Genomic DNA, 25,643 nt, shown 5'->3' with positions numbered 1-25,643 from the left:
AAAGACAAGGAATGGAATGAAATTACCTAAAATTGTGTATGTTATTTGTTTTATAACAAAGAGAATGAGCCCCACCACCACACCACCACCACACAGCCACCTACACTTTCACTCTCCACCGTTTCCAGCCACCACCCAACCACCAAACCCCTCGCCGCTGCTCCCTCACCGTGCGCCTCCCTTCGCCGGCCGTCCCCGCCCCTCGCAAATCCTCCCTCAGCCACGAATGAAGCCTAGCCACGAATGGATCCCAGTATTTCCGTCGCTGCCAAAAATACTCAACTCTATACCAACATAATTAGATCTAGACAAACTCAATCAAAACTTCAATCATCAGAACACAACATATTAATACAACCAAATACCTCAGATCTAAAATGTTTTCGTACACTAAACATCCTAAATCAACTTTCAAATATCAAACAAACTGCAAATCATTTCAAATTCAAATAAATTCATTTGCGAGGGGCGGGGAGGGGAAGATTTGCGGGGAGAGGGGAAGGGCAGCGACGGGAAGGGGCGGGGCGGGGCTTTGGCAGGGCTAGGCGGCGGTTTAACGGCGATAGGGAGGGATGGGTGGGTGGTGGTAGTTATTTTTGCGAGGGTTGTGGTTGTTTTTGCGGGGGAGGGAAGGGCGGCGAGGATCGGGGGTGGGGCAGCGGTGGTCGGGGTAGGGTCGGTGATGGTCAGGTATGTAGGTGGGCTGGTTTCCGGTGGTGTTGGTAGGTGTAAAGGTGGTGATGTGATGGTGTTGGGGTGGCTAGGGAATGGAATGGAAATACCTAGGGGGGGGGGGTGGGGAATGGACTTAGAAGGAATTTGGGGAATGGAGGGGGTAAAGGGAATGAAAGAAAGTGCTAAACAAACATCAACAAAGGGAATCGGGCCAGTTGATTCCCATTCCCTTTTCTGAATACCCCCAACCAAACGGCCCCTTAGTTTATTTTAGTCTAGTAATTAAGACAATTCGAACTTCTTTATAAAAAAAAAAAAGACAATTCGAACTTCAATAATTTAGACTAGTGTTTAAGATAATACTCTTATGAGTAAAGTCTTGTTTAATAACATAGATGTTTCTTACCAGATTGAGAAATTTCTAAAAACACGAGTAATACTTTTTCTAACTACTCTATTGCATTAAAATGTCTTTCTCAAATTAACCTAATCGTAAGACATTAATAGATTAAGTGGATGAACTCAATTTATATGACAACATATTACATATTCCTTGACTGTGTCAAGAAGATAGACAAAGTCATTACCTGCTAAGTGAAAAAGTTGATTAAATTAACCAACTAATCTTATTATAAAACTATTCAATTAGAGAAGAAAGTTTCATGATTAATGACTAATTCTACGTACGTCTTTGATCCATAGCCTAGCTTCCCTAAATTCAATTAACTATAAAAGGCATAATTCAGCATGCAAGAATTATAACTTGTATTAGAAATTAAATCCTCACATACATTTGAGTGTAACACAATTTCATAAGAAAAAAAAAAAGAAAAGATGGAAGCTCGTTATTTTCTAGCTTACCTTACTTTCTTTGCCATGTCTTTCTATGTGGCCTACGCGACAGATCCTACTCAGTTACAAGACTTCTGTGTCGCGATGAATGATCCAAATAATGAATGTATGTTTTTATCTTGATCTATCACAAATTAATGATGTGAATTTATAATTGTTTGTACTTAACTAAACTTCATGTTGATGTTAATTGTTTAACTAATTTGCAGTGTTTGTGAACGGATTGCTATGCAAGAATCCAATGGCTGCCAAACCCGAGGATTTCTTTTTTGAAGGGCTAGACAAGCCAGGAAACACGAACAACATGGTACGTTCCAATGTGACACTAGTATCCGCATTACAACTAGCAGGGCTCAACACCCTCGGCATATCTTTGGCTAGGATCGACTATGCACCTTACGGCCTTAATCCTCCTCACACTCATCCTCGTGCAAGTGAAATCCTTACAGTCATTGAAGGAACCCTCTATGTTGGATTCGTAACTTCTAACCTTCCGAATGGAGACAACAAGTTGTTCGCAAAGGTGCTTAACAAAGGAGATGTTTTTGTTTTTCCACAAGGCCTCATTCATTTTCAATTTAACGCTGGAAAAGTTCCTGCTATTGCTATTGCTGGATTAAGCAGCCAAAACCCTGGCACGGTCACCATTGCTAAGGCGGTGTTTGGGGCTGAGCCACCTATCTCGGTTGATGTTCTAAGCAAGGCCTTTCAGCTAGATGATCACATAGTAAAGAAGCTTCAGTCTCAGTTTTGGATGAGCCCTTAATTCTTCCATGATTTTGGAGTATTAATACAAACCGTTGATTTGATATTTCAAATGTAGAACTACAAAAATCAGTATTTGTGTATCATAACCAAGTGAATAAGTGATCGATATGGTCTTGGTTTATCAATTTAATTGTGTTCTGAATGTATCTTAATATATTTTACATGTGCTATTGCACGAGATATTTCTACAATGATTTCCTATTTTATTTGTATTGTTTTATTGAATTATAATGGAAAATTTTCTCACAAATAATACAGTATAATTCAAGAACTTTCGAATTGTTTATGTCTCACAAATAATACTTTTATGTTGCAACTAAAAGTTAAGGTAGTATATAGAACTGTATAAGAAATAAATTTTAATCATCTAAAATATTTACTGGTGTTTTGTTTATATGGATTATGGAAACACACCCCTTTAAAAGTTTTCCTACTCAACTTTTGTTTTTTATTTATATCAAACACAAATCACTTTAGATGGTTTTGGGTCATGCCTTGTGCTAAGCCCACTTGCTTTGGGTGGGATAGGCCCAACCCATAAACTACATGCTGTGTCAAAAATTTTCAAAAGATCAACCCATGCACGACCCAATCCCTGAAGCCCATACGTCAATTTACCATGTCAAGCCTTATCAGGCCAGGCCTAGTGTTTCTCTCAAAAAAGGCGGCCACGGCCCAGCATGTACAACCATGAACAATGTACCATGTCCTGTATTATTTATTTATTTTTGTGCTAGTGCCATCTATATAAATCACCAATCCAATACCATTTAGGTATACTTTGTTGAGTAAAATATTATAAGTAGAAAGAATATAATTTTTTTTATAATTTATCTTGTATATTAAAGTAGAAGAGAAGGGGAAGACACATACCCAAGTTTCTAGACTTATACAAACAGATGAAACTTCAAACAGATGTCTTCTTTTGGTTACAGCCATGCTTCTGCAGAAAACAAAAAAGATGGGGGAAAAAAAGCTCTAAGCTGAACTGTTGCTATTCTTAACAATGTGATATGGACAAGATACAGGGCTTAAAAATGTAACCTATGTGTACAAAAGTAATATAAAGTGTGACAGATCTTGGAAAAAAGAAGTCACTCCTGTATCAACTTCTAAGTATTACCACCAATGACTCAGTGATACGTATTTGCGGGTCTTATTTCCCAAAGTCCTCTATCAGAGCCAATTCAAAACCTACTTTCTTCATATCATGAGCTGAAGTATGAATGGAATCAGGTTTCCAGGGTTACATGCTGGAGATTGTCTAAATCCTGATATTTTCCATGTCTTCTATCACAAGATGTTCAGAATCTAATTTCTTAGAATCTCCTGCTGGAGCTAGTTTAAACTCTGATTTCTTCATGTCTTCTACTGCAGATTGATCAGTATCTGGTTTCGTTAGTTCTTCGGTCCCAAGTTCATGTTTCTTATAGCCGTTTGGTGAAGGCTGTTCAGAAACAGAATTCTTCTTCCATTCTGTCTCTGTATGTTCAGCATCTGAACCCTTCATATTTCCTGCTGGGGATCGTTCAAATCCTAATTCCTCACAATCCAAATAATTTTTTCCATCTGATGTAGGCTCTTCGGAATTTGATTTGTTTGTTTCCTCATTGTCCACATTCTTCTTTACAACCTCAAATGGCTCAAGCTTTGAGTCAAGATTCTGAACAGCATTTGTGAAAGATCTCACACTTTGCATTCCGGCCAACCGGCCAGAAGATTCCTGCCAGAGAGGGTGAATGTTATATTTGCATGGGAAGTGAAATTTAAAAAATAAACAAGTGGATTGTATTAAATTTAATGCAGTGAACATGAGAAAGTTCTTCCCACAGGCAATGAACCTAACAGCTAAGCTCACAAACAGTCATAGTAACAAGTGAAAAGAAAACAAACATGAGAACAATTTAGCCAACAAGCAGCAGACACACAAAAGGTATGAAGTTTATAGTTTAGGTTAGGTCAGAACGATTGAAGCCAACAAGCAGCAGACACACAAAAGGTATGAAGTTTATAGTTTAGGTTAGGTCAGAACGATTGCTGCTGGCAGCCTTTAACAACAGACCTTGGTAGCTTGGTTACTCTTTGTTAACCTGTAACGTACATCTTTTCAAGCACGTTTAGGCAATCTTTAGCCTACTATAATGATCAATGAGCATGAAGTAAAACCCTTGAAGATCTAGGTGATTGTAAATTACTGAATTTGATACAATATATACTGATCTCCACGGTTGACTGAAGATAGCTAATAAGGAAAATTACGTTAGTGGCCAACAGTGGGAAAAATTCATACCTTCCCAATCATAAAATCCACATAGTTTACCAATCAGCAAGTTAAAACATAACAGAAACCTCTGCAAACTTTCCCTAAATATCCGACACTGGTTAATACTTCAATGCATTGGTTAATACTTCAATGCATGCATAGAAGGATAATAACTTCAAATACAAGCTTGAGATTCCATCTATGCTGTGTCCATGCTTCCATGTCCAATTTAACAGTGTCCCTGTGTCTGAAATTTCTAGACTTGATGTGTTAAGACACATGGATAACCTAGATGTGTTAGATGCTTGGATTTGTACCAGCACCCAACACTCGTACCACTGTATGAGTAACATATGTCGCACAAGCAACATCTTTTAAAATCTATACAAATCAGATAAAAACCCATTTGGCATAAGCGCATGTAGCCTATCCACACCCACCTCTCGGGTGTTGCCAAAGTGATAAGTGTTCATTTGGAGTTGAGATCATATTTAGGGGTGATTAATTTTCCATTTCCCACCTTATAGCATGATCAAATATGTGCAATAGTGTAAGTGAGGGGACATAGAACCATATCGCAAAGGCAGATTAATTTCATGATAAAAGCTTGCCACAAAAGTACTGCAATTAGGCAGCCAAGACCATCTTGCCAATTCTCATTGCTTTCCTAAGCAAGCTCTGTGAGCATTCACAATTGTGCTTCCACAGATAATCAAGTTATACATCCTGAAATGGTACTAACATTAGCAAGTCCATTTAGCCAAAAACACAGTAAAGATCTGAACCAGTGTTACAGAGTTATTGAGTAAGGGAAAACTCAAACTTAGACAAAACCAATCACTCTTTGTTTTGAACATTATACTTCTAACTGGAAAAGAGTCAACAATCACAAGCTGCTATAGTTTTGACAGTTGTAATTTGAGTAATCAGGGTGCATCCTGAATTATATTTTAGGAAGGGAAAATTGCCATAACAAAAGCTGCTGCTTGTGAAATGTGAAGTATATGACAATCAATGGAGATTCTCTACAGGGAAGAGAAAAATAATACTTCCTCCATTTTTTTATTATTGCACCATAGGGGTTGGGTACAAATATTTTGGTAGTGGAAAAGACTAAGAGAGAGAAAGGTAAAAATACAAAACTGCCCATGTGACATATTGATAAACTAAAAAGTAAGTGTGAAAAGGCAAGGGTATGTTGGGTATTTGTAGTGTGAATACAAATAATTTTTTTCCTAAAGAGGAAATGGTGCAATATTTGTGAAACTTCCTAATAAGGCAAGTGGTGCAATAATAAAAGAACGGGGGAAGTATTAGAGATATCGAGATTTTGAACTCACCTGTTCTATCTGGTCAGCTCGATGCGCCAAATCCTCAGCTGAAACTCCCTTGTGAAGATATTGAAGAGCATATAGCAAGTGAGAACGAATATCATCCAAAAAGTGTTCCTTGACATTACAACTAGGTACAGTAGCTTGGCATCCAATTGAGTAGAAGGGGCAGTTTACAAGCTTCATTGGACAGACAGTAATGCAATGCCTGTCCATTTCCCGTCTCATGAGGATTTCAGGGCATTTCTGCTCACAAGGAAGCATCTTGAAGGGACAGACAGAATCATGAAGTTCCATTTGAGCAGCACTGAAAGTGGCACAACATCCCTCATTTCTACACAACACAGTCCTGAAACCACAACGTGGACGATGTTGTTTAAGTTCTTCCTCAGACTTAAACTTCAAATTGCAGTGAAATTCATTCTTAAAATCGACATTCTTAAGGAGAGTTTGCGCAATAGTTTCCCTTCTATCTAACAACCAGAAGCTATTCAACTCCATTTCTTGTACAAAATCATCGATTTTGTCCTCTCTCATGTCACTAAGCAGCCACCCTGAAACCCGGGTCAATATATTCCTCTTGAGGGTAGCAAAATCTTCGATGAGGTCAGAAATTATGTCTGATGGCTGGTCAGATTTTCCCTCAGGACCCTCTTCTGAGAGGAAAGATTCTGCAACAAAGGATTCACTTCTCTCCATAAGATAATCCAACATCTCCTTTCTTATCTCAGCAGCAACAGTGCCAGGACTTTTGAATATATCTCCTGTTGTATTGTCAACACATGCAGTAGATAAACCTTCAAGTAAAACTAGAGCCATCTTGTGAACCATTTCCTTATCACAAAGTTCACAACTAAATTTTTTACCTTCCTCCTTTACATCTTCAAATTTCTCTTGTTTGAGATCAACCTCAGTGAAAGCTGTATCTGGATCCATCATCTTGAAAACAAAATTTCAACAAATATAAACCCCCTCTTACATAACAAAATATAAGAGAATATCTTGAGCTAGAACTTCGACACTGAAATGCTTCACAGCCTTTCGGACTTCAAGTCTTCAACACCAATCATAAACCAACCATCTAAAGGAAAGCAGGGGAACTGTTAAAATACGAAATAAAACGATTTTAAAGGTATTCGCACAACCAAACCACATAAGGCAGTGTCACTATTACATTATTTTTTTTTAAATGAGTTTCACCAAGATTATGTTTTTTCAAGCAAAATGAGTTGAGCATTAAAAAGTTAAGTTCAATAAAAACAAGTCGGTCCAACAATAAATGAGTCTAGTATAAGCCAATGAGGACAGAATCCTGGTACAAGTCTCAATAGACACACACACATTCGAAAGCATCTAATGAGCAAAATTTTGCAATGCTCTTAATTCAATCATTTGTAGGCAAAATTGTTCAATTATCCAATGTCATACATATGGAGTGATGAGGATTAGACATCAAAACACCGGGAAAAGGAAGATTACAACTAAAAGGATTACTCACACTATCATATCAATAGGTCGAAATTTTTCATATCAATCTGCCACTTCTTAGCTAATCAACAAATATGACCCATCAACTTTGATTATTGGCCAAAAAAACATAGAAATGACATTACAAATCATACATCAATTTCTAATGATTGATGAATTTCTTAACATATTATAAAATATTACATTACAAATCGAAGTTGACAAATAGGAAACAATCATCTTTGATCAATTTCCAAACATTTTATACATGCCAACTATATTACATTACAATTTTCGATAATACGCCGAAATATTGAATGCAAAGCGATTAAACAATTGAAATAACCAAAATTTTCAATTGCAGAAAAATAATTCAAATTAAGCAAGTTCAAACCGAAAATAATCAAAACTTACATTTCACCTAAATCTGTTATAAGAACATAATTCCACCATAATTTCAAATTGTTTCATCTTTCTTCCTGCAAAAAATTCGAAAAACAAAATTAAATTAAAATTATCACATTTTGAAAGATATAATAGGTAACAGAGATGAAATTAAAATTAAATCGCCAAACTTACAGAAATCGAAGAGAGAATCCAGAAAATGAAACCTAAATGCGGATGAAATTTGGAAAGAAAAGAGAGGTGAATGGTTGTGAATTGAACTGAGGAGAGAGAAAGTTGTAAATGGATGATCAAAGAGAGCGAAAGAAGATTAATTAATGTCTAAATTTGATTAAATGTTGACCCGTTATTTAGCTCTTTTTTTTCTTTTAGTGCTCCTCCATATTTGAGTCGAAAGTCCTTTACTTGGCCAGGCCTCAAGAAAATTGAAAAGTTTTTGGTGGGACAAAAAATGTAACAATTCACTCCGTTTCACGATAATGTTCTTTTTTGAAGACTCACGATAATGTTCTCATTTGTCATATTATGTACAGTATTCCGTATATCATCATGTTAAGCTTCAGACTAAAAAATCGTGAGGGTTAAGTTTGGTAAGGGTCCTTCTCCTTACTATAAAATAAATGTTATGTACTTTGTATATCAATAATCGATAATATATACAAAAAGACACTTCAGCAATAATATTAGAAAATAATATCTTATCAATCTACTAATTCTACTCCAACTCTAATTAGATTAATGATGTGTAACTTTTGGATTGACACCACTCAACCTCATGATTAACAGACGACTTAATAAAAATAAATAAAATGATAATATTGATGCCTTACTACAACTCACTCCTCGATTTGATATACACAAAATATTAGGTGCGGCAAGTCGCACCCAATGTTTCTTCAGTCGAGAAGTATCATCATTATCTTCTTACGACGATGAAAAACAAGTTTCCACCCGATGAGAAGTTGGTGGTGGTTACGGCGAAGGAGAGGAACGAGGTCACCCATGGCGGTAGAAAGAGAAAGTTTAATTGCTTGAGATTATTGGATTTTTCAAAAGATGCCTAAAAAATCGAATTGGGGCTCTCTTATGCGATGTATAATTGTTGAAATTGATTGTCCCATATGATTGTATGTTGAATTGTGAGCATTTTGATAACATATGCATGTATTTTGGTTGAGAAATGAGCAAGTTATGTTATACCCATGACCTTGAGTACGAGATCTTCAATGGAGGTTCTGCCATTGTTATACATATCATCAAACAAATTATACATATCTTCTATTGGCTTGATAATATCTCTATTGGCTATATAATATCATGGTTGGATGATATCCTCTATTGGCTATATGATATCATTTATGATTGTGTCTATGATATTTTTTTTATTCGCAAGATGATATCCTCTATTGGCTATATGATATTATCCATCCAAGATACCATATAGCCAATAGAGGATATCATTCAGTCAATAGAGGATATCATCTATCTAGTAGAAATATCATTCAGCTAATAAAGAATATCATATAGCCAATAAAGGATATCATCCAGTTAATAGAAGATATCATCCTTCCAATATAGGATATCATCTAGCTAATAGAAATATCATTCACTCAATAAAGGAAATCATATAGCCAATAAAGGATATCATCTAGTTAGTAGAGAATATCATCCAGCCAATAGAAATATCATCCTGTCAATAAAGGATATCATATAGCCAGTAAAGGATATCATATAATTAGTAGAGAATATCATCCAACCAATAGAAATATCATCTAACCAATAAAGAAGATCATATAACTAATAAAGGATATCATCCCGCCAATAGAGGATATTATCCCGCCAATTAAGGATATCAAAAATCCGCATTTTGTCAGTCTGGACTGACGAAATGTTTTGTTAGTTCGGATTGACACAATGCCTTCTCTTTGATATATATAGATTGTCCTATTACCAATAACTAAATGTGCTTACTAATACTTTGTATTAACAAAGGTTGGTGGTGGTGATGCATATGTCTACACTTTCGGATGTTTTCGTAGTGGTGTGGGTGGTGGTGATTTGTAAGTAAAGGGAGGTGGTGATGGTGTTGGTGAAAGTTTTTGAAGTGGAGTGAAATGGGTGTTGGTGAAAGTAATTGGAGATAGATGGTAGTAATTAAAAACAATTTTGCTAATACATAAGGGTAAGTTTGTCAATTTAATTTTATTTTATGGGCGTTATTCAGATATTTGAGGGTGGTGTTTAACAACCCCAAAAAGCTTAATAATTTATACTTACTTCCAATATTACTTTAAGTTGTTAAATTTTTCTTTATTATTTCTTTTAGATGTATTTTATTATAATAATTTGTACTTCTACTAATCCAATTTTTTTTTTTTTTAAAAAAGATATTTCTTTATTTGTAAATAATTTAAAAATCTGAACATTTGCTCGGAAATATCTAGTAAATTTACATGTAATAAAAATCCTGCACTTCCTCGATTTCAGTTGAACTGTGGTACTCATTACTCATTCTTAGGTTCTTTTCTCTTCACCTTAAAAAAATAATATTAAGTAAAAATAATTTCAGTTCAGTAAAAATAAGTTCAGTTCAGTAAAAATAATTTCAGTTCAGTAAAAATAAGTTCAGTTCAGTAAAATTCAATTTTCTTAAAGAATAATTATAATAGAAAATCAGTAAAAATAATTTCAGTTCTGTAAAAATAATTTAAGTTCAGTTCAGTAAAAATAAGTTCAGTTCAGTAAAAATAATTTCAGTTCAGCAAAATTAAGGTGAATCAAACAGGGCCTTATTTGTACTTAGAAATTGAAGATTTAATAATTTGATTGTTTGATGCATTACTGAAAAAGGATAATTTTACCATGTATAAGAATAATAACCCTACTTATGAAATTAAGGCATTAATTGATTAATTAATTATAATAATAATAATAGTTATTGTATAATTTTGAATATAATCGAGATTTTAATAGCAAAGCTGCATCTAAGGTCCTTTATTCTTTGAATACGAAGTACAATTTTGACTTTCATACAAATAATACAATCATGATATGAATACTACGTATTAAACTTGAACTAAGAAAAAGTCAAGCTGTTTCTCCCAAAAAAAAAAAAAAAAAGGTCAAGCTATCCATTTTTCCCTATATAAAGGGTACCTATTGCCGCTAAGAAAATACAAGAAACCAAATACACATTATTAAAGTTAAGCTTTTATATCCTTCTATCAAGTATCCCACACCATCTATCTTTAGCTTTCAAAATGAGAAACCTTTCACTTATCTTCCTTTTCTGCCTACTATCATCTCTTTCACATGCCATAGAACTCGACTTTTGTGTCGGGGATCCTAGTCTTCCTAGAGGACCTGAAGGATATGCTTGCAAAGATCCTGCTAAAGTCACAACTGATGATTTTGTTTACACGGGTTTCCGTGGAGAAAAAACTCCCAATAATGTTTTCGGGAATAATGTGACATTGGCATTTTCAGATGTGTTTCCAGCATTTAATGGTTTAGGCATATCTATGGCCAGGTTAGACTTTGCCATTGGAGGAGTAATCCCAGTACACTCCCATCGTACATCAGAAGTTCTTCTTTTGGTGAAAGGTACGATCATTGCAGGATTTATTGACACAAACAACACTGCTTATTATAAAAGATTAGAGGTTGGTGATGTCATGGTATTTCCACAAGCCATGCTTCACTTCCAAATCAACGTAGGTAAAACTCCAGCTACCGCATTTGTTAGTTTGAATGGAGCAAACCCAGCACTACAACTTACTCCTACCTCCTTATTCGCTGGAAATTTACCAGCTGATATAGCCCAGCAAATCACACTCTTGAGTCATGAAGAAGTAAGGCGAATGAAAAGAATTTTCGGCACAGCGTAGCAAAATTTCTTTCTCAAATTATTTCAAATTTTACTACTTCGTATAATAAATTCTAAAAGATTGTAATAAGCACGTGTATAACTAAGCATGTTTTTTCAAATTATCAATTGTGAATTTCCTGAATTGATTCGTTCTTTCTTGTTATATTGTACTCCGTATTATAATATACTTCGACACTTCGTATGTAGTTATGTACCATGAGAAATAGAAGTTATATTGTACTCGGTATTTAAAATCTTGTGATCAATAAAATTTCCTCCCATTACTTTTTGCTCTCTCTGGCTTTGTTCATCTCTCATCTTATACGTAGAGTAATTAAAGCAAAAAATAAACTTAAGTAACTTTTAATTTTTTTTTTAATTCTTAGCAATATTAATTTTTATTATTTTTTTTATTTTTTATGCAACCTAAGCAATACTTCGTATTAATTAACTTAATGCAAGAATAAGCTCTTTTAAGCAATATAAAGTTCATGTACAAAGCTGCTGTCAAAAAAAAAAAAAAAAAAAAAAAAAAAAAAAAAAAAAACAAACAAAAGTTCATGTACAACCATGCACCACCACCCCCAAGGCATTATTCAGGCGTTAGACCTTTACATGGCATTCCTGCTGTAAACCTTTATACAAAATAGACGGTACCTCACATCTCTGGCTCTCTGCAATTACGCGGGGAATGGGAGATCAAAAGGATTTAACAAAAATATAGTTAAGGAAATAAATAATTTAAAGTGTGTATTGACAAACATGAAATATTCTAAGTTAAGCATAGTTTAAGAGAGATCAATAAAAAAATTCTACTCCGTACATTAAATTAAAAATAATAATAATAATAATAATAATAATAATAATAATAATAATAATAATAATAATAATAATAATAATAATAATGCAAGTTAAACTAGCAATCAAATGAAGATTGAAAAAAAATAAAATAAAACAATACTTCTACTAACAGAACTTCCATTTGCAACTGGTTGATATTTTGTACATATAATGTGGTGTTGGTCGCCTCCACCAAGTAACCCCTCGTTGCGCCGCCCCTGATTTGATGGTGTTTTATGTGTTTTCGAGGACTCAAGGAACAAATGCCCTAGTATCAAAACTAAGCTTGTTTAGCATGGGCGCTCTTCATCTGAGTAGATCATCAATCGGTGGAGTGCATGGGTTATTCTATAGTACAATAGAAATTAAAATACCATATTTTATAGGAAATTTTGTAAAAACCTCTTTTTACAAGAAACCTCCTAATAAATTATATTTTTGCAAAGTTATACCTTAATAAACATTGTTTTTACAACGATATATCTTTGACCGAAAAGAAGATTTGACCCTATTTTCCAGCATTGACCTAACCACGTGCGAGTCATGTACCCTCTTTTCTTACATAACTATAAGGTATTCAATTGGTCGGGACAGTGATGGTGACCCCATGCAGGCGCCTACCCTCTAGCCCATTTGAGTACCTTATAGTTATATAAACTCCTAATCGGCTAATCTCCACCTCTCTGTCCCATTACCCGCCTTAAACACTCCTTCAAAAAAAGTTCTCTTAAGTAACCAATAAACTAATATAAAATATATTACCAAAAACAATTTCTTAATATTATATTATTATTTATACTAAAAAATCAAAATCTAAAGTAAAAGGTTGTATACATATAAACATAAAAAAAAAAAAAATGTTTTCAATCTCAAATGATGCTCCTCATATATAGGGATTTCAATTAAGTGGGACGGGGCAAATTTTGGGTTTCCCATTTTCATCCCCACCAAACATTGTCATCCCCACCCCCAGAAATTCCCCGCAATGGGTCCAAAAATCATTTTCATCCTCGCCCTAGCGGGTACAATCTCAAAACCATCCCACTACATCATCCACTTGAATATCCATCCTCATCTAATCCTCACCTTCCAAAGACAACTATATAATACTACATAATAATGATTTAAAAAATCACTGTTGTTATACATACAATTTTATTTGATTTATAATATAATTTTATTACAAAGTATTATACTTTTATTACATTATTTTACTTAATTTTTATATAAAATGGTATAAAAGTATATATATTTATGTAATAATATATAAGAGGCAGATATAAAGTGGGGATAGGGTGGATACAACCTAAAATTCATCCCGGCCTCATCACACATAGCGGGTATGGTTTTTATCCCCATCCCACTCCACCACCTGCCAAACCGGGACCCATTCCTGTCCCATTGGGCGGGGATGAGATGGGTCTCCTACTTGACCTGCCCCACTTATAACATCCCTAAATTACAATGAATATGATTGGTTAAAAATTTTCAATTAGGAGGATGTGATTGGTCCTTTTTTTTGCAAAGGATTGATGACATGTCATGAGTAATAACTAATCTATTTTTATACTTCCCATTGCATTATCTAATTATTGTTATTTGTCTTATTCTTTCCTCCTTAATTCCCGTGTAAATTATATCTTAACAATTATGAAAACGGTCTTGGGGTGTTAGTTAAGGATAAATCATATTGGTTGAATGATATTAAGTTAGGAATTCATGACAAAATCACGCGTCGTTCGGTGTAATTAATGTTAATTTTACTCTAATATTTGCACTTTAATTCTCTTATTATCTAACGCCTCGGGGACGCTCATTAGCTTTTGCCTTATGCAAATATGAAATGTGACAAACATTAGTGATGGAGAGAGTATAACAATAGTAATAGTAGTATTGTAACATTAGTGATGTATTGATGTAATCATAAACTTTTGAGTTGAGATGTGTTAAATACGAGTTTGGGCCGTACTCGTCACGGGAGAGTCCAAGTTCACCACTTTACAAGACCAAGGAGGTTCTATTTAGGGCTCAATAAGATGGGAATGTTGTACATTACTTAGCTTAAAGCAAATTATATGGAAGATTAATTAATTATTCTCAATACCTCATGTAAATGACCGAATACAATACATTAGTAAAGTTCCTAAGGAACACAAAAGAAAAGTTTAACTCGAAGAGATTCACCGACCATCTACAAGAGAGAAGCTGAAGGAAGTAGATGCTCAGCCTTTCTAGGCCAGGGCAGCAAGAAGGACTCTTACGAGCTCTAAACTTTATAACTTCATATTCTATAACTTCCATCAAACAAATTAAATTCGAGAATTCCGATCCCACTATTTTATTTGCTATAATAAATTAATAAAATTATAGTATAATAACAAAAAACCTTACTCCGTGATATATTTGGTTAATATATTCGGTGCTTTACTACGGATACGCCCTAGTAAAGAAAACTACAAGAAAATATTGCAAGCAATTATCATTTAACAGACCACATGCATCAACCGCTTTAATTTGGTTGGAGCTACATACCTCTTGTTTTGAGAGAAAATTTATTCAATAATTTACTACTCCTTCCGTCCCTTTATTAAAAGCTTATTTCTAATATTTATTACTCACATAATGAAAAAGAGAAATAAATTTTTAATTTAGGGACGAAAGGAGTATTTTATTTACTACTCCCGGCCCTCCGTCTTCGAAAGAACGACCCATTTGGGTTGATTTCGCGGGTATTAAGAAACCTAATTTGCAAGTGCAAATGTATGGGAAAACACAAGTCAACAATAATTTGCAATTAATACCTAGAGAGATCGTGAAATAGGGAGAATTAACTGCATGACAAAAATATTTGAGGATATATTAGTAATTTTGTGATTTTAATAGATGTTGGGAAAAACAAATGGGTCATTCTTTTTGGGACTAAAATTATGCCAAATAGGTCGTCGTCCTTTTAGGAACAGAGGGAGTAGTGAATAAAAAAATATCCCCACAGGCCACAGCTGGCTCATATAGTAATAATGTAACAAGTTATCCTAATATTTTTAATATTAACTAGTTTAATTGGTTAACTATAGAGATTTTAGGATATAATTCCTACATATTGATGCAGAGCACTTCACCATATGTAGAGTCGTAGAAGATGGACCATATCTAACTCTCTAAAACCCAAAATAAGTCGTGTTGCAATTTGTTAGTCTTGTCAACTTGACTTGGTCTTTAATACATGTAATTTAAGTAATAAAATACGAATTGTAGGCAATATTTCCGGAGCATTGAATGTGGTATTTGAAGATAATACTTAATTTAATTTATAATGAGTATCCTAAATTTATAATCAAACCAGTACAAATTAATTGATGATAATACTGTATCATTTTATTAAACTCATACATACCATTTCAACAAAGTTTAATTGAAGAAATTTTCAAGTCAATAAAACAACAACGCTGACAAATTAAAATTAGACTTTAAAAAAAAAACAGATATTCAGCCGCATCTAATCACCTCTTAAATGCAAGATACGTATTTCTTTGACTTTCATACCAAATAAAGAATATCACACCCTTTACGAATTGAACAAAACTAGCCATAGTGACTAATTGACCAAATGTTACCTCTATATAAAGGGTACCAATTGCCTCTAAGAACATACAACAAACTCATCTACAACATTAGTTATATCTACACTTCAATACTTACATTAGTATTAAGTTAACGATCTAACACCACCATACACCACCTTTCTGGCTATTTAAAGCTTACACGATGAACAATCTTTCATATATCGTCGTCTTTTGTCTCCTAGCCACTCTATCTCATGCCATAGAGCTCGACTTTTGTGTTGGGGATCCTAGTCTTCCTAAAGGACCTCAAGGATATGCTTGCAAAGATCCTGCTAAAGTCACAACTGATGATTTTGTTTACACAGGTTTCCGTGGTGAAAAAACTCCCAATAATGTTTTCGGGAATAATGTGACATTGGCATTTTCAGATGTGTTCCCAGCATTTAATGGTTTAGGCATATCTATGGCTAGGTTAGACTTTGCCGTTGGAGGAGTAATCCCAGTACACTCCCATCGTACATCTGAAGTTCTTATTTTGGTTAAAGGTTCAATTATTGCAGGTTTTATTGATACCAATAACACCGCATACTATAAAAGATTAGAGGTTGGTGATGTGATGGTATTTCCACAAGCCATGCTTCACTTTCAAATCAATGTTGGCAAAACTTCGGCTACCGCGTATGTTAGTTTGAATGGAGCAAATCCTGCACTGCAACTCACTCCTACCGCTTTATTTGCGGGGAACTTACCTGCTGATATAGCCCAACAAATCACACTCTTGAGTCGTGGAGAAGTAATGCGAATGAAGAGAATCTTCGGCACAGCCTAACAAAATTTCTTTTTCAAATTATTTCAAATTTAATTTTACTATAATAAATTCTAAAAAATTGTAATAAACAAGCTAAGTGTATTACTTGTTGTATGTATTATATATGTTAACATGTACCATGAGTCCATGAGACATAGAAGTTACTTAAAATCTTGTGATCAATAAAATTTCCTCCCTTTACTTGATACTCTCTTGCTTTTTTTTTTTTCTTTAAAGAAAAAAAGAATTGAACAAACTCTGTGGCTTTTTTTGTTTTTGTTCATCTCATCTTATACGTACTAATTCAAAAAAAATATACGGAGTATGAACTTACATCAAATGAGTTTTTTTTAATTAATATTTTTTATAATTTAAAGCAATATTAATTAACTTGATGCAAGAATAAGTTTTTTTTTAGCAATATTAAGTTCGCGTACAACCATGCAATCCCAGGCACCACCAGTCCACCACCCCAATACAACTTCAACCCATTTGTCGGGCAATATTCAGGTGTTAGACCTTTACATGCCCTTCCCGCTGAAAACCTTTATACAAAATGGATGGTGCCTCACATCTCTGCAATTAGTGTACGCGAGAAATGGAATGTAGATCGAAAGGCTTTAACAAAATTAAAAAAAATAAATAATTTAAAATGTATAGTGATAAATGTGAAACAAAAAAAAAATAAAATTTAGTTAAAAATGATAAGAGGGAGTATAGGATAACAAAGATTAACTAAAAATTATACTTTGTACATTGAATACAAAATATTTACGGATTTTTCACCATCCTCCAACCCTAAAACTCGAAAAACCCTCTATCCGCGCCCAAATCCACTCGCTGGTGATCAAACCCACCTCCCTTGCACTGTCGAACCCAAGTAACCTCTCCCTTTTCCAACTCCCCCCCCCCTCTCCCCCTCCCATTGAACCAGGCCACGCGCACCACCCCAAAATTAAAATCTAGGGTTTTAATTTTGGGTTGGTTGTTTGCAGCTAAATTGGGCGGTGTCGACATGAGGGAGGGGATGGGCCGCCGACATTGGGGTTTTGGGCATGGAGTTTTTCGGCTAAGGTGGAAGGGATACTTGGGGAGGCGTTTTAGGCGGGGAGCAGGGAGAATTTAGGTTGTTTATGGTGGTTCAAAGGAGGGACATCGGCACAGGTGCAAGGCTAGGTGAGCCACAGCAACCGGAGCGGCTGCCAGGCCCATGAACTGAGGCCTTTAAATAGTTATAAATAAATTATATCCAATTGTGATAACACATGTTTGTGTAAACCTGGTGATAAGAACTTTGTGCAGCTTAGTTCCTTGATGCCACGGGTTGAAGGCCCACAATTCAATTTATTTTTCTATTGTTTTTAATTTCTTTCTTTCTTTATTACTCGTACTTTAAACAAGACACTTATAGTTTATTGTTCTATATCAATCAAGAATTTTATATTTCTCTAATTTTTTTCTTAATTCATCAAGAAGAATAAGTTTTTCGCTAAATTGTGTTTTGAAAACACAAGTATAAAAATAAGACTAATATACAGTGTAACATATGTGCTAAATATTTTCTTCTATTCATTTTCACATTTGGTAAATTACTTTAATTTAGGAGGACATTTCATTTTCTTTGACCGATTTCCCTTAATATTGTTTGAACAAAAATAAATTCCCATTATGCTTCGTTTTAAAAACATATTCCCAAAGTAGTGTCCACGTAGAATTGGTTTTTGATTCAACTTAAAACCGCTAACGGTATTAGCGGTTTTGCAATTTTTTTAAAATAAAGTTAAAGAGACTTGTTTTTATTGAAAGGCGGTCTCTTTGAACTTATAAGAGTAATTGTCAGCGCTCTCTTTTCTTACTATAGGCTAAGAATTAACAAGGACACAAAGAGACATGTCTTATTAGGGCTGGCAAAAGCTGACCCGACCCGACAACCCGACCCGAACCCAACCCAAAATAAATGGGTTTTGAAAGAGATTTTCAACCCGTTTATGTAATTGGGTCAACCCGAACCCGACCTAAAGTTAAATGGGTCGGGTACAGGTTGGAAATCCCAACCCGAAACCAGCCCGCCTAAACCCATTTAATTAATTGGGTTGGTTTCAGGTCGGGTCAACCCGAACCTAACCCACCTAAACCTGTTAACCAGCCCTAATTTTAGTTATTTACACCCTAACTTTTTAATATGGGCTAAGCCCAAATATCTAACCACAAAAATGAAAAACCCTAAGCTTTTTTCTTTATTCACGCCGCTTCCCCAATTCCCCTCTTTCACTCATTCTCTCTCCTCTCTCTTTCTCTCTCTCTTTCATCTTTCTTCTCTCTTGTTTTCATATTTTTTTCCATGAAAATTGTTTATTAAAGCTTGTGAATCTTCATCTCAACATTGTCAAAGGTAATTTGCTTGCTAATTAATTCTCTTTACTTAAATGTTCTGTTTTTTATGCATTTTAGTTCTTCAATTTCATCTCAACATTAGTTTGTTTTTATGTGTTTACTTGTTTGCGATTTAATTTCTTCGATTAACTTTTTTAATCTGATTTAAGCTCGTTTGTTATGAGTGTGTTTTGTGCAAGCGGTTTTTTTCACCATCTGATTATGAGTGAGATTACTTGTTTTTACAACTGTTTTTTATGAGTTTATGAGTGAGATTAAGCGATTTTGTTTGATCTTTTCATCTGATTATATGATGCTAAGTCTGCATTTGGCATTTAGTATTTTGATAAAGTTAGCCTAATTATTTATCTAATTAACTAGTTTATTCTTAATTAACAGATGGTTGATACTTGATTGTCCTCTTCCTCCATAACCCGTTGAACTTGCTGATTATGAAGAATCAGATGATGAAGTTACTAATTGGCAAATATTGAATTTTTGTTATATGTATTTTAGAACTCTTGGAACTTTTTAGTGTTGTATAATTGTACTATAAACTATGCAGCAAGTGGCTTTGAATTTTCATTTTACATTTTTTATGTTGTTCAATATTTCAGGTTAATTTTTGAAAAAGAATTATATTTTTATTTTTAAAAATTACAAGATTAGTTAAAAAGATTACAGGTTAAAAAAAATAACAAGGTTAATCAATTTTTTTTTTAAAAATAAAAAAACAGGTTAAGACGGGTCGGGTTCAGGTCAACCCGCTTAAAATCAGGTCGGGTTCGGGTTGAATTTTTTGACCTGTTTAAGTAAACAGGTCAGGTTCAGGTTGGGGGGTCCTGACCTGTTTATGTAAACAGGTCGACCTGAACCCGACCCGACCCGACCTGTTTGCCAGCCCTATGTCTTATTGAAAGGCGATCTCTTTGAAATAATCTTCCTGCACACTAAGCCGTGTGAATTCACCAAGGAGCAAAGAGACCTGTTATTGTTAGAGGCAGTCTCTTTTTTAAAACCGCTAATGATAATAGCGGCTTTTAAACTACAACCGCAATTACCATTAGCGGTTTTAAGTTGAACCAAAAGCCAAAAAACGATCCTACTTGGACACTATGTAGGGAATTTATTTTAAAATCAATGTATTATGGTAATTGATTTTTATTTCAACAATATTATGGAAAATCGTTCCATTTTCTTTCTTATATTTTCAATTACAGTTGCACCCAATATATTTGGTATAAAAAAACGACATTTTCTCTCCTCCTTCCTCTTTCCAAAACCCTATCCTTCATTGTTGAATTTTGAAGAGAGTTCCATTGGTTTTAATCGATAGAAATCTCTAATTCTTGTTTCTTTAAAGTTTTCTTTAAGGTTTATAATAATGTTTCCTACTTTTGGGAGAAACTTTTCTCTCTCGAAAGAAAGGGTTTTCGATCTCCTTCGAAAGACAAGGTTTATCTCCTCGTTTCGAGGGAGAATTTTCTTAGTTTTGAATCCATGATATTAGATCTAATGGATTGTTGTGAAATTATTTCGTTGGTGAAAAAGTTAGCAAGTTTTCGAATACAGACTAATGAATTAGAAGAAAAACATACTCTTACTTACAAAGGATATCTATATTGTTTCTCCAATAAGACTGTATTTTCCAGTGATATAAGTGAGAGATGTTTCACAGTTTAAGATCTACTCGACGATCGTAGTTTTTATAAAGGAAAATTGTATTCTTAACACTGAATATATATATATATATATATATATATATATATATATATATATATATATATATATATATATATATATATATATATATATATATATATAAAAGTAATAGTACTACAACATTTTGTATCATATCTCTCATATTCAATCCACGACTCTATACGCAAAACCACAAGTTATCATGCAACTTGTTAGTCTAGGGTTTGGCTACTCGAGTAGCCTTATACGAAGTAGAAATAATAATTTCTAGCCAAGCATATTATTAAAAATTAAGTGAAATGCAGGCAAGATTTTCGGAGCACCAGAAGTTTGAATTTGGAATTTTATGGATCTAGACACACGAAAAAATATAATCATATTCTTCAATGAGTATAACCTATATAAATTCAACCCACGTAAACAATTTTTGATACTACGTATTTATTTTGAGAAACATTAATTTAAAATTATATTCAAGTCAATAAAACAATGACGGTGATATCAAATTATTGGATTAATTGACTGAAAATATCAAATTATTCCTTTGACTTTCATATATACAAAATAAACAATATCATACCCTTTCTGAACAATTGAACAAGTCAAGCCATACAAACCAAAAATGTTTCCTCTATATAAAGGGTACCAATTGCCGCTAAGAAAATGCAAGAAACCAATCTGCAATAACTTATTTAAACAAGCTTCTTAACCACTTATACTATCTTTATTTAACGACCCAACACAACCTTTCTAGCTAAAACAAGCTTGCACAATGGGCAATCTTTCAATTTTCTTTGTCTTCAGTTTCTTCGCTACTTTGTCTCATGCCATAGAGCTCGACTTCTGTGTTGGGGATCCCAGTCTTCCTAGAGGACCTCAAGGATATGCTTGCAAAGATCCTGCTAAAGTCACAATCGATGATTTTGTTTATACAGGTTTTCGTGGTGAAAAAACTCCCAATAATGTCTTCGGGAATAATGTGACATTGGCATTTTCAAATGTGTTCCCAGCATTTAATGGTTTAGGCATATCTATGGCCAGGTTAGACTTTGCTGTTGGAGGAGTAATCCCAGTACACTCCCATCGTACATCTGAAGTTCTTATTTTGGTTAAAGGTTCAATTATTGCAGGTTTTATTGATACCAACAACACCGCATATTATAAAAGATTAGAGGTTGGTGATGTGATGGTATTTCCACAAGCCATGCTTCACTTTCAAATCAACGTTGGCAAAACTCCGGCTACCGCGTATGTTAGTTTGAATGGAGCAAATCCTGCACTACAACTCACTCCTACCGCCTTATTTGCGGGGAACTTACCTGCTGATATAGCCCAACAAATCACACTCTTGAGTCGTGGAGAAGTAATGCGAATGAAGAGAATCTTCGGCACAGCCTAACAATTTTTTTTTTTTTTACAAATTATTTCAAATTAATTTTTACTATAAAAATTCTAAAAGATTGTAAAAACAAGTGTATTATTTGTTGTATCTATTGTATACGTTAATATGTACCATGAGATGTAAAAGTTCCTTAAAATCTTGTGATCAATAAAATTTCCTCCTTTTACTTCATACTCTCTTACTTTGTTATAATTTTTTTTCTTACAAAATAATTTTCACGATCTCTGGCTTGGTTCATCTCATCTCTTATACGTACTAATTCAAACAAAATATAAACTTACGTCAATTGAGTTTTTTTTAATTGAATTTTTATAATTTTAAGCAATATTATTTAACTTGATGCAAGAATAAGCCCTTTTTAGCAATATTACTTTCACATGCAATCCATGCACCACCACCCCAAGACCAACTTCAACCCATTTAACGGGCAATATTCAGGTGTTAGACCTTAACATGCCCTTCCCGCTGGAAACCTTTATACAAAATGGATGGTACCTCACATCTCTGCAATTAGTATACTCGAGAAATGGAAGATGGAAAGGCTTTAACATAAATATAATTAAAGAAATAAATGATTTAAAATGTGTATTGATAAATGTGAAAAAATGAGATAAGCTAAAATACGGTGAACTTTGCCATTAGTTGCACATTTAGTCCCTCATCTTTCAAATGAGGCAAATTGGTCTCTCTACCACCCGTGCCTTCTGGTGGAGGAACTTCTGAGTTAGCAAAGTTTAAGAATTTCTGCTTCCAACTAAGCCAAAGTTCAGGGACTAGCAAAGTTTAGGGACTGGGAGTGATGACTAAGCAAAGTTTAAGGATTAAGAGTGTTAGAGATATCGGAAAATATATGTGTGATATATTTTTCGTAGATATCATTTAAGAGAATAATATATTTAGTATTATCTTATATTAAGATATTATTTAGAGAATATATCATTAGGATATATGGTATATCTTTTAGGAATATTGTTTCCTATCTTATGGGCGTAGGTTTTGTATAAATAATCTACCTATCGATGAATAAGAAACAAGCCATTCTATTCTTTTTCTTCTCCCTAATTTGTCATGGTATCAAGAGCAGGTTAGATCTTGGGAGGGTTTCACAAAAATTTCCTCCCTGCCGGCGGGTTAAAAAAAATTTAACCCACCGGTGGGATAAAACTTTAGCCAAAGCTATAATTATGCGTGATGTGGTTTGTGATGCTTGCTCCAATATAATCGAGTTTGTTGACGAAGTGAAAACAAGGGTCTAAGCTTTGACCCATGATTTAATAAAAAAAATAAAATGTTTTCGGCTCTCTTGTGTCGTGAGACAAGATATAATTGGTTCTCCTTGTGCCGTGAGACAAGGTTTGTGAGTTGATTCGAGCATGATTTAGCTCCTTTGGATATGAGTGTGGTTTACTCTGAAAAATCAATAAAAGATTTGAGTGTGGTTTACTCTAAAAGACCAAGAGATTTGAGTGTGGTTTACTCTGAAAGACCAATAAAAGATTTTAGTGTGGTTTACTCGGAAAAACCAATATTTGTTTGGAGCTCGGTTTTGCTCTAGAAAAACCAAAAATTGTTATATTTGCAGGTTCGAAAAGAATGGCATCCCGTTTGATTGATGACTGACGAGTTCGAAAAGATGAATGTTCTCATTGTTGAAAAAGAAGAAACAAAAATTGAAGGCGACATCACAAGATTGTGCATCTCGACTTCAACAAAGTGAAGAATTTCCAATCGCAACGTTCGTGTTACTGCCGTTACGATTGCGGGAGGGTGTTAGAGATATCGGAAAATATATGTGTGATATATTTTCCGTAGATATCATTTAAGAGAATAATATATTTAGTATTATCTTATGTTAAGATATTATTTAGAGAATATATCATTAGGATATATGTTATATCTTTTAGGAATATTGTTTCCTATCTTATGGGCGTAGGTTTTGTATAAATACTCTACCTATCGATGAATAAGAAACAAGCCATTCTATTCTTTTTCTTCTCCCTAATTTGTCAAAGAGTGATGACCAAGCAAAAGTTTGGGGCCTTTACAATTAATGTCGAAGGATTTTAGTACAACCAAAGTAAAATTAAGCTGTTACTCTTAGCTTTGTGCTCTTTGGATGGATAATAATTGATTAGCATCATCTAATTAAATAATGATAATATTAACATATCTGACAATGAAAAAAAAGAGCAATATTAGAATATAAATAATTATATCATTTGCAAATAATTAGATAAATAAATATATCATACACGTACGTAGTATAAGTTAGAAATGATATAAAAATATATTTTGATTTACATAAACAAACTGATATATTAACAAATAAAAATTCTTCTTAATAAAAGCATCTAATAAATTGACACACTTCTTACAAGTGCGCTCCATGCTCAATTGGGTCTCCCAATCAATCTTTGGAAAATCGTGCATAACAAGAACATCTTGACAAGAGAAGAATGGGTTAGCTAATTATTAAAAAAAGGCGCAATAATAATAAAAAAAAAAAAAACCGCTCACCGTTCACATCTTTGTCTTTTGTTTCATAGCTACTTTGTCTCATGCCATAGAGCTCGACTTCTGTATTGGTGATCCTAGTCATCCTAGAGGACCTCAAGGATATGCTTGCAAAGATCCTGCTAAAGTCACAACTAATAATTTTGGCCCTGTTTGGTAGTAAGCTTATTGGGGGTATGTTAGCTTATTTGACTAACTTTAGCTGATTGACTAGTCAAACAAGCTAATACAAGTGTTTGGTAGTAAGCTTATTGAAAGAGCTTATTCCACTAAGTAAGCTCTTTTTGAAAAAACTCATTTTAGGAGGTTTTTCAATTAGCTCATTCATAAATTATTGTGAATTGAGATTTATAACCTCATTTAATTTAAAATCCTATCTAAACTACCAACCCCACAATTAGCTTATAGGTCATTTTACATACTCAATCTCCTTTAAGCTATCAGCTATTTACCAAACACTTTTATATAATCAGTTAATACAATAAGTTAGTCAAATCAGTTAATAAAATCAGCTAGTCATAATCAGCTAACTTAATCAGCTTCAGCTTTCAGCTTTCTCCCAAACAGAGCCTTTTTTTACACGGGTTTCCGTGGTGAAAAAAATCCTAATAATGTTTTTGGGAACATTACAACATTAGCATTTTCAGATGTGTTCCCAGCCTTTAATGGTTTAGGTATATCTATGGCTAGGTTAGATTTTTCCGTAGGAGGATGGAGTTGTTCCAGTACACTCTCATCGTACGTCAGAAGTTCTTATTTTGGTTAAAGGTTCAATCATTGCAGGATTTATTGATACAAATAACACTACATACT

The 25,643-nt window shown here is 34.0% G+C and overlaps 5 protein-coding genes and 1 long non-coding RNA gene across 7 annotated transcripts; 5 read left to right on the top strand and 1 right to left on the bottom strand.

Annotated features, from left to right (window-relative positions):
- The first annotated feature begins 1,365 nt into the window (after nucleotides 1-1,365).
- LOC110715959 (germin-like protein subfamily 1 member 15) lies at nucleotides 1,366-2,486 on the top strand. The gene is made up of 2 exons (XM_021894574.1): nucleotides 1,366-1,633; nucleotides 1,737-2,486. The coding sequence occupies exons 1-2, from the start codon at nucleotides 1,510-1,512 to the stop codon at nucleotides 2,291-2,293; spliced, it is 681 nt and encodes a 226-aa protein (XP_021750266.1). The 5' UTR covers nucleotides 1,366-1,509; the 3' UTR covers nucleotides 2,294-2,486.
- Nucleotides 2,487-3,261: 775 nt separating this feature from the next.
- LOC110715801 lies at nucleotides 3,262-8,124 on the bottom strand. Of its 2 annotated transcripts, none has more exons than XM_021894416.1 (4): nucleotides 7,936-8,124; nucleotides 7,771-7,835; nucleotides 5,899-6,989; nucleotides 3,262-4,018 (listed from the first exon to the last, which is right to left on the bottom strand). In XM_021894416.1, exons 3-4 carry the CDS (start codon nucleotides 6,826-6,828, stop codon nucleotides 3,560-3,562), a joined length of 1,389 nt encoding a protein of 462 aa, XP_021750108.1. In that variant the 5' UTR covers nucleotides 6,829-6,989; nucleotides 7,771-7,835; nucleotides 7,936-8,124; the 3' UTR covers nucleotides 3,262-3,559. The 2 variants fall into 2 exon arrangements, with proteins under 2 accessions (XP_021750108.1, XP_021750107.1); XM_021894415.1 differs by having other exon boundaries at nucleotides 5,899-6,970.
- Nucleotides 8,125-10,689: 2,565 nt separating this feature from the next.
- On the top strand, nucleotides 10,690-12,432 carry LOC110715774 (auxin-binding protein ABP19a-like). The gene has a single exon (XM_021894386.1). The coding sequence runs from the start codon at nucleotides 11,022-11,024 to the stop codon at nucleotides 11,646-11,648; it is 627 nt and encodes a 208-aa protein (XP_021750078.1). The 5' UTR covers nucleotides 10,690-11,021; the 3' UTR covers nucleotides 11,649-12,432.
- Nucleotides 12,433-16,111: 3,679 nt separating this feature from the next.
- LOC110715759 (auxin-binding protein ABP19a-like) lies at nucleotides 16,112-17,048 on the top strand. The gene has a single exon (XM_021894368.1). The coding sequence runs from the start codon at nucleotides 16,235-16,237 to the stop codon at nucleotides 16,859-16,861; it is 627 nt and encodes a 208-aa protein (XP_021750060.1). The 5' UTR covers nucleotides 16,112-16,234; the 3' UTR covers nucleotides 16,862-17,048.
- A 1,811-nt stretch (nucleotides 17,049-18,859) lies between these two features.
- Nucleotides 18,860-19,792, top strand: LOC110715951. Its single transcript, XR_002510355.1, has 2 exons — nucleotides 18,860-19,232; nucleotides 19,613-19,792. It is a non-coding gene; the product is annotated as an uncharacterized LOC110715951 (long non-coding RNA).
- A 1,795-nt stretch (nucleotides 19,793-21,587) lies between these two features.
- On the top strand, nucleotides 21,588-22,471 carry LOC110715820 (auxin-binding protein ABP19a-like). Its single transcript, XM_021894434.1, has one exon. It carries the CDS (start codon nucleotides 21,687-21,689, stop codon nucleotides 22,311-22,313), a length of 627 nt encoding a protein of 208 aa, XP_021750126.1. The 5' UTR covers nucleotides 21,588-21,686; the 3' UTR covers nucleotides 22,314-22,471.
- Nucleotides 22,472-25,643: the final 3,172 nt, after the last annotated feature.

The sequence above is a fragment of the Chenopodium quinoa genome, unplaced genomic scaffold (genome assembly GCF_001683475.1).
Source record: "Chenopodium quinoa cultivar QQ74 unplaced genomic scaffold, ASM168347v1, whole genome shotgun sequence".
In the NCBI taxonomy this organism is placed as follows: Eukaryota; Viridiplantae; Streptophyta; class Magnoliopsida; order Caryophyllales; family Amaranthaceae; genus Chenopodium; species Chenopodium quinoa.
The sequence above is the reverse complement of the archived record's forward strand: the minus strand, read 5'-3'. Positions and strand labels throughout refer to the sequence as shown.

What these genes read in the sequence shown, in the direction of transcription:
- LOC110715959 (XM_021894574.1), top strand. Translation starts at nt 1,510, where the DNA reads ATGGAAGCTCGTTATTTTCTAGCTTACCTTACTTTCTTTGCCATGTCT. An exon ending in GAATGATCCAAATAATGAAT is followed by an intron (nt 1,634 to 1,736) that starts GTATGTTTTTAT and finishes ACTAATTTGCAG; the next exon opens with TGTTTGTGAACGGATTGCTA.
- LOC110715801 (XM_021894416.1), bottom strand. Translation starts at nt 6,828, where the DNA reads ATGATGGATCCAGATACAGCTTTCACTGAGGTTGATCTCAAACAAGAG. An exon ending in GAGCTGACCAGATAGAACAG is followed by an intron (nt 4,019 to 5,898) that starts GTGAGTTCAAAA and finishes CCTCTCTGGCAG; the next exon opens with GAATCTTCTGGCCGGTTGGC.
- LOC110715774 (XM_021894386.1), top strand. Translation starts at nt 11,022, where the DNA reads ATGAGAAACCTTTCACTTATCTTCCTTTTCTGCCTACTATCATCTCTT.
- LOC110715759 (XM_021894368.1), top strand. Translation starts at nt 16,235, where the DNA reads ATGAACAATCTTTCATATATCGTCGTCTTTTGTCTCCTAGCCACTCTA.
- LOC110715820 (XM_021894434.1), top strand. Translation starts at nt 21,687, where the DNA reads ATGGGCAATCTTTCAATTTTCTTTGTCTTCAGTTTCTTCGCTACTTTG.